The sequence below is a fragment of the Asterias rubens genome, chromosome 7 (assembly GCF_902459465.1).
Source record: "Asterias rubens chromosome 7, eAstRub1.3, whole genome shotgun sequence".
Lineage (NCBI taxonomy): Eukaryota > Metazoa > Echinodermata > Asteroidea > Forcipulatida > Asteriidae > Asterias > Asterias rubens.
Window position 1 is genome coordinate 18,672,979 of NC_047068.1, and position 10,969 is coordinate 18,683,947.

The 10,969-nt window shown below is 39.3% G+C and overlaps 1 protein-coding gene and 1 long non-coding RNA gene across 4 annotated transcripts in view; both read right to left on the minus strand.

Moving 5' to 3' along the window:
* Positions 1–228: 228 nt before the first annotated feature.
* On the minus strand, positions 229–3,635 carry LOC117293139. The gene is made up of 4 exons (XR_004519361.1): positions 3,548–3,635; positions 2,655–2,779; positions 1,443–1,533; positions 229–922 (listed from the first exon to the last, which is right to left on the minus strand). It is a non-coding gene; the product is annotated as an uncharacterized LOC117293139 (long non-coding RNA).
* Positions 3,636–7,062: 3,427 nt separating this feature from the next.
* The window catches only part of LOC117292283 (xylosyltransferase 1-like), a 75,264-nt gene continuing 71,357 nt past the window's right edge, over positions 7,063–10,969 (minus strand). For all 3 annotated transcript variants that reach the window (XM_033774284.1, XM_033774283.1, XM_033774282.1), the window contains 2 exons: positions 10,439–10,657; positions 7,063–9,175 (listed from right to left, as the gene is read on the minus strand). In XM_033774284.1, the coding sequence (XP_033630175.1) occupies positions 8,504–9,175; positions 10,439–10,657 (891 nt within the window). In that variant the 3' untranslated portion in view covers positions 7,063–8,503. The remainder of the gene's footprint in view (positions 9,176–10,438; positions 10,658–10,969) is intronic.

The window sequence follows — 10,969 nt, forward strand, 5'->3', positions numbered from 1 at the left end:
AGTAATATCTCAACCGACCCATAATCTTGTAATTAAAAACACCATTGCAAGCAACAAATTTTAGTTTCAAATTTGGTCTATTCATCCTGGTAAGGTTTGTTCAATTAGCAGGGCTACCAATCGTGCAGGTCCCAGGATACCGGCCCCACGCGCTTTTCCAGATCATCGGGGCCATTGCACCGCCCTCCCGAGCGGGTCCGGTCCGCCACCCCAGGGTTACCCAGGGCAGTCCCCTACTTTACTAAGGCGGTCCGCTAGCCGAAAAGACTAGGGACTACTTCCGTTGGTCAACCATTTGTGATAACACTGGCCCTCCTAAGGAAAGGAGCCCGAATGCACCTTTAAGATCAACCACCCAGTGGCCCGAGCCGGAAGTAGGACCCCACCTGCCACGTGCAAGTGTCCAGGTCCCTTTAATTTTTGAAGTTGTCGCACCACCAAGTTAGCGCAAACAAACGCGTATGTGCTTGTTATTTGGAATGGTGCTCGTAGTTACACGATTATGGGTCTATTTAGTTATTACTATTGATGAATCACCTCATATTCAAATGAAAAATTAAATGTTTTTCATTACTGTGGTGTTCTACTTGTTCAGGCGTATAAAAAGTAACCCCTATCTAGTAGTTTCGGCCCAAAATAGGTAAACAATGTGTCTATTCTACATCTTAACTGTACAGTATTGCAATTACAGCCCACTATACACCAATTAGAAAAACAGAGAAAATCAAACTAAGATAATACCTACAATGAATTTGTTAGTAATAGTATTGATTACAACAAATTGCTGGGTTGTTACACAGATGAAATGCTAGGATGTCTTGATGATACTGATTTGTTGTATACGTGTTGCTTTCCTTTGTACCATGCAGCCTTTCAAGATGTCAGTAGGGTTGATTCCCTCCATTCTTGGTTGTAGGAACTTCTAGCAAGGAAAGATAAAGTAAACAGTTTATATGCAATTGCAGGCAAACAATTAGGTGCAAAATCTCTTGCAGAGGTATCTATGGCCTCCTTCCCAGTGATATTAGGGTTGTGTTTTAGTGTGATAAGTGACCAATGTTTACCTAATTAATTTTCAAACCATTACTCATCTTTTTTTGGGGGGAGGGCGGGCGGGGGGTTCAAAGTAGGTTGTAGTACTCTGTGAGGAAATATGACAAGTACTTTGTATTACCTCCTTTCCATCATCTATTCAGGGGAGGTTTTCGCTTGAATTAAATTTTAAAATCAATCACCACTCTAAAAATGTATTGCATTGATTGATGCACCTTTTGAAAGCTTGAACTAGCTTGACATATAAAGACAACCAAGGCCTGTCAATTCAAACAAGACATAAAACTGATTTGACTTCTGTACAAACAAGAGCCACATGACTTCTGTACAATTATTCAAGATCTCAATGGACCGGGTTAAAATTAAAAGTTTGTTTTCTGGGAATTCACCTTTTACTGGAGAGTGAAGCTCTTGTATCAGAGGCTGGTCTTGGACATCTACTTGGTGACGGGTAGTTGCAATGGAGATCCCGAAGCCCGACTGCAACACACAAAAAATTCACAATTCGCAACATTTAGATTTGTTACACACATTATCCATCAGTAAAACACCTAGATCAATTTTGTTTCAATACATTTGTTTTCTATACTTTCGATCACAAATATATGAAGACAAAACATTGAAAACACAAAACGGCAGCGTATTGATTGGCTGTGCTCATGCACATTAGGAGTATTTTGACTGGTGCAAAATGAAGCAACAGCAACTCAGGTGTATGCCAAATGCTGGGAACAGTTCTCTTAAGGGGTTGCTGATGATAATATGAACTTTATTGATCAGTCATGCCAGTTAGCTCTCAGAATAAATTATTTATAGCACATGACATAATCATAGTATAAATTAACAAGACTAAGATTTTGTGTCGTTTAATTGATGACCACGTTTTGATCATTGTAAATCTCATTGCTGTCCTGTTAGTATCTGTGCACACAGCACAAACGTGTCTATCTGGTTAACGGCCAAGCTATGGGCTAGTTTTTCGTTATCTCACAAGCACTGCAATGCACAGCCGACAACTGCTAGCAGGTGCCTTTAAAAGATCACTTAAAGACAGTGGACACTATTGGTAATTACTAAAAAAATAAATATCAGCATAACACCTCACTTGCTAACAAGTAATGGGGAGAGGTTGATAGTATAAAACATTGTGAGAAACATCTCCCTCTGAAGTGACGTAGTTTTCAAGAAAGAAGTGATTTTCCACGAATTTGATTTTGAGACCTCAAGTTTAGAATTTGAGGTCTCAAAATCAAAGATATGAGAGCACACAACTTCGAGTGACAAGGGTGTTTTTTCTTTCATAGTTATCTCGCAACTCTGACGACCAATCAAGCTCAAATTTTCACAGGTTTGTTATTTTATGCATATGTTAAGATGAGATGACTGGTCTTTGACAATTACCAATAGTGTCCACTGTCTTTAATGGAAGGGTATGTTTTCTGTCAGCATTACAAATTACGAGATTCCATACATTAAGTTTGTTTCAAGCATGTGTCGTTAAGGAATGTTTCGGCCTGGCAAAAGATAGAGTGGCAGATTTCTTTGGGATAAAAAAACTGGCAATAGCTGGTAAAACTGGCACCCCTACACTTTGTACTAACCTCTACACAATGATTGCTGGTTGATCACTGCTCCCATGCTGAGTGTTTAGGGTCATCCCTGGCTGCTAGGTCTCTGACATGTCTTGGTAAAAACACAGATTGTTGGTGCTGTACATGTGTCTTCACTAAACACAAGGAGAAAAAAAAGGAGGAAATAATTCAAACTCATGGTGACAAAAAACCTCATCAGGACCCTATTTCATGGCTCTGATTATAACTGAAATCTGTGCTTTTGATCAACATATTCTGCTTATGTGCAAGCGCCATATTTCTGCGCTAGCAGTGTAGCTTGGAATGCCTACTAGTGTGGAGTATGCACGCACACAAGCAAAACTACACATTCTCTGTGGTCCATCAAGGGGGACGTAGAGCCGCCCAAACCAATCGATTTGTTGCAGACTGCCACAACTGCTGTGCCAGTCCGGTGAGCCATGGTCCACTTCTAGCTGGCGCAACGAGATGCTGCGTGGTCGCCCTCTGGGTCTCTTCCAGGCTGGGCCAGGACGGAGTCCCCCTCGAGCGTACACGCTCAGCTTGAAAATTGTAGTCAAATTTGTGTTCGCTTTGTAAAGAACCTTTGTATATTTATACCCAGGACGTGACGTCCTGCAGGGCTAGTCAGCTCCCAGTGCCCTGCTTGTGGAGTGGGTCACTTGGGGGCTTGCCCCAGGTAAACGACGTCACTACGAGAGCGGTGAGTGGTCGTTCGTTTAGCTCATTGTCAGGGGCTCACCCGAGTGAGCACCGCGGGGTAGACCTGGGGAAGCTAAACGCTACCATAGAGCAATGTCAAACATTTGCTTTCAAATTTTGCGCCGTCGTAAACTAATTTATTTCACAAACATAGGTTTTGAATAGTTCTTTAATTTTCCACACAGATCCTACCAACTCACCCTTTTAATTTGTGAACATTCAAGCCATTCAGTCGTCCGTAAACACTGGTAAAGGAGAGAGTCGTCCACCGGGAAAACGAGGTCATCAGTTCAGGTAAATTTGTCTTGTATTAATGGCAGGCGGCAAGCTCGGTGGTGCCCGGGGTGTATTATTGGATTAGCGCGCTCTTGCATTGAAAACAGTTTGCACTGGTAGCCTGTTTATAGTGACGTCAGTAGTTTTGCCACGCCATGGGTGGGGTACAAAATGAAATAAAACTAAATCCAAAACAAAATAAATAAAAACACGATGTTTTGTTTATATTTCTGTAGGACGAGCGGTCGGCGAGTTTTTTTTTTTTGTAATTTTGGTTTAGTTTTTTTTAAATACACGGTGTTTTCTCTGAAAGATTACCACGGAGGCTTTGAAGGGACACACTTAGAGAGAAGTTACAATCTTTTCATGACTTTCAGCCTACATCTCAAAAGTTTGACGTGGTACAAGTCATAATTTGGAATTATAATCTCATAAATATAATGTACGCATGTCATAGTTGCCCTTTGCTAAAACAAAAATCAATGCAGTGCGCTAATCTGTCCTTAAAAAATGGGCCGGGGCGTGCGTTATAGTCGGGATCAGGGGCCCGCTTTAGGGCCCGGAAAATTGTAAGGTCGTAGAATGCTCTCTGGTGCATTCGTCCTCTTTAGAGACATCTTTTGACCTATTCATTTAATATGAAATTATTTTAAAAGGTAATACAAAAAATGCAAGTTCCTCAAAAATGTTGTTGCCACCTTTTTTGCTGTGATATGCCGAGTCTATAAGGGGTGATTTGCATCATTTGGGGGATCACTTTTAGCCATTTGGTGCACCATTTTGCTATGATGTTGGTTATTGTATCTGAAAAACAACTCAATAACAGCTTTGTATACATTTTTTGCACATTCAATGCTCAGATGGCGTTTCGTCCCGGTCATCGACAAGGGCGGATTTGTATACATATTGTTTTTTTCGGAAGGGGGGGGGGTATTTGGGCAAAGACTATTTAAGATGGAGCATGTGTGTGCCAACACGAAACCTTTTACAGCGTGGGGGTCTGAGGAAATCATCAGATCAGATGAAAAGTTGCATGCCTGTTTGTTAAGGTCTTTTCATGCAAAGATATTTCAAAACAAACTTGCTTTAAAGGGAAGGTACACTGTTGGTAATTGTCAAAGACCAGTGTTCTCACTTAATGTATCTCAACATATGCATAAAATAACAAACATTTGAAAGTTTGAACTCAATTGGTCATCGGAGTTGGGAGAAAATGATGAAAGAAAAAACACTCTTGTTGGACGAATTTGTGTACTTTCAGATAGGAATAAAAGACTTCTAGCTAGAAGTCCTTTATTAATATTATTTTAGTGAGAAATCACCTCTTTCTCAAAAACTACGCAGAGGGAGTCTCCAATGGTAGTTACCAAGTTATTTTTTAAGTTGATATTTGTTTTGAGTAATTACCAAACGTGTACCTTCCCTTTAACATGCATTATCCAAACATTTGAGACATCCACGAACACCATGTTATCACTATCAGAACACGCTAACAAATAATTAATGGTGTGACTTTTCAACCATATAATACAGTCTTTCTCAAAGGCTAAAAAGAGAAAGACTCTGCTTTAGGGTCGAAACTTCAAATCATTAACTATCTTTTGCATATTACATGCTATGGTCGATAGCAGTTTCAAACAGCTATTTACTATTTTCCGAAATCAAAACTTATCACACAATGATTCTCTTTAAGACAAGACACAATAGGATAGTTTATCTTCATCATTCTTGTAAGGTTTCTTACTCATTTTAATTGTATAAGTTATGCATTTATCTATTCCTTTCCAGTGTTACCAATACAACAGTCAAATCAAATAGGCAGTACTGCAACCATTTCATTCGTATAAATAAAACCAAGACATAAAAACAGGACTTAAAATATATTTTACGACATCAAATCTCTCCGTGTACCACACTGGTATCAAATTATTTCCATAAATTCATAAAAATAAATTAATAACTGTAAAGGTCGTACTCAAGTCAGGCATGATATATGAGAAAAAGTATGAATATTTTATTAAGTGAAAGGGCTGACCTAATTGTCGCGGCATATTGGTTAAAAGCACCAGACTAAAGCTCTTGTGTTTCTGATCAGCAGGGTGTTGGTTCGTGTCCCAGTCATGACAATTGTGTCCTTGAGCAAGAAAATTTACCATAATTGTTTTTTCCTCAGAAGCTGTAGGTCCGTTGTACTACAGTAGCATTGGTAGTTCACGTAAAAGCTTTGAACGATTTTAATCTCTAAGCTTTCCTTTAATAAACTTGATTCACACCTCCCCCCCTAAAGTAATTAAGAAAGTATACACAGTGGTATTGTGATAGCTTACCCTGTTATAATATATCACATTTTTTCAGAATCCATCATTTGACACAATTACTATACGTTTTCCCAGTCATTTTGGGCTAATAAGAGGCCATTTTAAAAATTGGGTCATTCTACATGTATTTGGAATGAAATTGATTGCTTCTCACAACAGTCATTCAATTTTATTTAATATGCAGCAAATGTTCTCTTGCGTCAGGCAATTAAACAGTTTAAGACCAACACAAAGATTTTCAAAATGAATAGTAACTCTGGGCAAATCAGTATTTACCTGGTGCCCATCATGTGGCTTTAATTAAGGTCTAAATAGCTAAATCGCAAAAAAGGTCTTGCTGTCTTGCAGCCAATCGCAATTAATTGCTCTTTCATTTGCTCTTTTAATTTAATTTCTACATGTATATTTGGTTTGTGGTAACACCATATGTAAATCTACTTGATGGGTTGATTATGTTCTTCTAAGAACACCTTATTACTTTATAATCTACTACCGCAAAGTAGTCTTGACTTGATTCAGAAGACTTTATATCTGTTCTAAGAAAATAAAGTTGTCCTGCTTTTTAGAACTGAGTAGTCTCCCGAATTAGGATAATCTACTAATGTTTATTATACTAAGGTTTATAAAGCAATAAAGATCTCCAAAGATCATAATCTACCCAGCAAATAGATACACACAGAGTGTTACCGCAAACAAAGTATACAATGATACCTCACCATGCAATACCTCTCAATCAAAATTCAATTTTCAATAGTATCCTTTAAAGGCAGTGGACACTATTGGTATAATACTCAAAATAATTATCAGCATAAAACCTCACTTGGTAACGAGTAATGGGGAGAGGTTGATAGTATAAAACATTATGAGAAACGGCTCCCTCTGAAGTGACGCAGTTTTCCAGAAAGAAGTAATTTTCCACGAATTTGATTTTGAGACCTCAAGTTTAGAATTTGAGGTCTCGAAATCAAGCATCTGGAAGCACACAACTTTGTGTGACAAAGGTGTTTTTTTCTTTCACAGTTATCTTGCAACTTCGTGACCAAATGTTCACAGGTTTGTTATTTTATGCATATGATGGGATACACCAAGTGAGAAGACTGGTCTTTGATAATTACCAAACATGTGTTTTCTCCCGCATATCAGTGTTTGAGCTATCTTTTGAACTATCTTTTATACAAACAGGTGATTTAAAGAGAGTTCATGTTGTATTTGACTAGAGGAAAATACATAAAAAAGTACAAAATTCAATCGGCAAAATTATCTGTACATTTCATCTGGAACGCCATTCTTCATTTCAACTTCAATTAGAAAAAATTATAATCCTCCATAAAAACAAATATCCTTAATCAAAAACAATTCTTTATCGAGACCTTATCCCTCTCTCTAAAAATCGACCTCGGTAACAACCTTCCCCTTCCCAAATAAAAAATAAATTAATTAAAACAAAAAAAGGTTGTTTAACCTAGGCCAGTGCTTTGAGGTCACCCTTTGAAATCTAGTATGAAACCTTATCTGGAGTAAACTTGTCCCCAAACCTTACCAATGTCATTTGTGAATTAGACTTGAATATTGTCAGGTAAATAACTTGCTTATAGTCACAAGTGAAAGTTCAATTCAAATTCCTTGGACTACAGATAGTTGCTATTTCACACGACTTCAGGGCAAGCTTTTGCGTAAAGATAATGTACACCATCACTAGTTCTAAATCAATATATATGGAACAATGGTACCAGGTTTTGCCCATCTGGGCCCAGTTTCATGAAGCCTGTATGCACAAAAACTTGCTAAGCACAAAACAAGTCTGGCTAAGCAAACATAGGTTACCAATCAGAACACCATACAGTTACAATTGCTGCTACTGGATGGTACCCTACTCATTTCTTGTTTAGCAAAGAATTTTGCTCAGCAGAAGACGTCTTCTGAAGACGAGCAGAGTATACTGTTCGAAATGTCGAGACCACACCGGCTCTTCTCAGAGTCAACACTCCCCTAAAAGAGATACTTAATAGCTACTCTGTCTTTATACTGGGGAATCTATATCGAGTGTTCACTTGTGCTCAATCAAGTCATAGTTGTACCAGACATTTTTCGAGTCTAACTTTCCAAAGGTTTTACTAGCCATGGGTTAACAATTACCTGCAGTATCAACAGCACCAGTCAAAACGCTGGGGTTTAAAATTATATTGTACAAAAATAAATACTTTGGACTGTGAATAAAGTCTATTAATACATCTCTTAAATCTTATCTACAAACTCAAAAGGAATGAACCATTTTTGTTTAACAGTGAGCTTATTCTTATTACAGATCATCAAGATAAATATGTATAGGCATAGCCCCACTCATCCTTGCTGCGAATGAGAACGCGCGATTACAAATTTGCAGGAGTTGATCACAAGTCGAATGTGTTTGTTGCGAAATTGTAACGCCAAATTTGTATCGCGTTTGCACATACAGAAAGTATAAACCGGGCTTAAAGCTGGTGATATTTTGGCAAGCATTCTTTTCTTGAGCAAATCACACTTGGCGGCAAACAATAATGGTTTATTCCTCTGTTGCCTTTCTCACCTAATCCTACCGTCCGATTTAATAAACTTTAACTCTGCTTTAGGATCTGGTGAAAGCGTACTCCATGACTGACTATAGCATGCCTTAAACTGTTTACAATCCGATTGTTTGGTAGCATTAGCTGGTGAGACGCAGAATCCAAGAACAGACCAGTGCTGACCTACGACCTCATCCACCCATTCATGAAGCCCCGCCCCGAGAAGATGAGCCTTTTTATCTGCCTCTTCAATCAGAGGGGTCGAGTCCGTTAACTGGAAGAGTGACTTCATGCTAGAGAAGTCCTTATCAACGTATTTATTATTTGGCACGCCAGAGTTGAGCCTGACCGCATCGGCCTGGAGGATAGCCTTCCCGCTATTAAAAGCGAGCGGGACGATCAGAAACTCTATTTCAGCGACTACCATCCATTGATACAACAGCTTGATGTACCATTTTCCAGGGCGAAGCGGTTTCTTAAATGGGGGGCTGTGATGCGTTTCCTCCTTGTCGTGGTCGACAGTCGTATCAAATGATGCAGCGACGTGATTGGTTGGATCGATCCATGAGATAGTGACTAGGACCTGCTCACCAGGCTTCCATTTTAGGAAGACGATGGGGGAGTCGGTGGGACCCATGATGTTAGCAAAGTTACGCAGCACTCTTTCTTTCAGGTCGTACTCTGTGCCGACCTGTAAGACAATGAGACAACAGTCAATGATCTTTACTTGAGTTATGTCTTAGCAGTAGTTAGTTCCAAACCTAGGCTTTGGCTCCAGCTTCTGTCATCATCATTACTTGTTCAGATATTTCACAACCAACAGCACAACGAGCGCCATAAGAGTGTCATGGCCGAGTTGGTTTAGAGCATCAAATTCAAATTCTGGTGGTTAAGTCATTAGAGTGTGGGTTTGATTCTCAGTTGTGACACTCGTGTCCTTGAGCAAGATACTTTACTATAATGGGAGACTTTCTGGGACGATAGAGGGCAGCAGACTTACCGGGTAAATCCATTGTTCTCAGAATTATGCGCATGTTCAGAACTACGTAAACAATGGAAATTTACCCGGTATGTCTGCTGCCACCTAGTGTTGGAAAGTCTCCTATTGCTTGAACTCTCCACCCAGGGGTACAAGTGGGTACCTGCGAGGGTAGAGGTTGATTTTGTGTATGAAAAAGCCTTTGGAGGGCTACGGCAGTTTTGGGCTGTACACTCCCCAGAGAGCTAAGAAAGAATACAGGAATGTAATTGGCCCAATTACCAGGGTAAAACGCATTGAGACGTTATGATCATTATGACACTTCTGATCAGCAGAGTGTGGGTTCGAATTCCTAGCCTTGACACTTGTGTCCTTAAGCAAGACACTTAACCAATGCTTAGTCCTCGGATGGGACGTAAAGCCGTTGGTCCCATGTGTTATTGTGTTTATACGCATGTAAAAGAACACAGTCCACTTTATATCGAAAACAGAAGGGGGTTCGCCCTGGTATTCCTGGTTGTGGTTGCTTAATGCGCCGTAGCACCTTGTAAACCCTTACAAGGTGCTAATAAATAATTGGGTCTCAGAATCCATCACTGCACTAACCTATCTTTCTGAAAGTTTGTACATACTCAGCGCCTTGAGTACCTTATTTGGTAGATACAGGCGCTATACAAGACTTTTATATTGTTATTGTGAACTGCACTGTATAAGCACTAGTTATAATTATTATATTAGGATGGATAGGAAAAGAGAAGAAATGTTCAGCTTTAGATGTGAGAGGAAACCACGCAACCAGGTAGGGACTGAAAACCCAATCCACATACAAAGCTCCAGTCTGAGGTGGAGAACGAACTGGTATCTACAGAGGTGAAATACAGGGAAAGAAACCCTGCACTGAGCCAACCGGAACCCAATTAGTTTTGCCAGGGGTAAAGATCAATGTACAACTTTAATCTAAAACCTCAAACCAACCTGAAATTTCTGCAGTCTGGTACTCGGCCCAATATAGTTAGTAACTTTATATTCAGACGACTTGGATAACCAGACCTCCATGTTGTCAGTGGTACCCTTGGGTGTCTGACCTTCCACGGTAACCACTAGACCTCTAAAGTCATCATTGTGCAAGTACATAGTGACTTCTTTAGGGGAAGATTTGATGCTGTAGGCACAATGGTCATCATATGGCTGGCCCTTAAAATCAAACAACAAATAAAATATGACCATTAAAGAAAGATTTATAAAAATCTTGGTTTGGTTAGAAAACAGCAAAAATTACAAATGTGTAAATGAATCTAGACCAGTACTTGAAAGTATGAGCTTTGGCCTACTTAATAAATAGCCACAGGAGTGTTCACAATTACATGGTAATATTAACTTGGTGATGCTTCATGTTCATTAAAGGAAATCATGTTGAATCCATTGATCTAGTTATAGATTTGAAAAGGTAGATCAATCACATGTGTACATGTGGTATAGGTCATTAATTCTGTAAGGACATGTTTA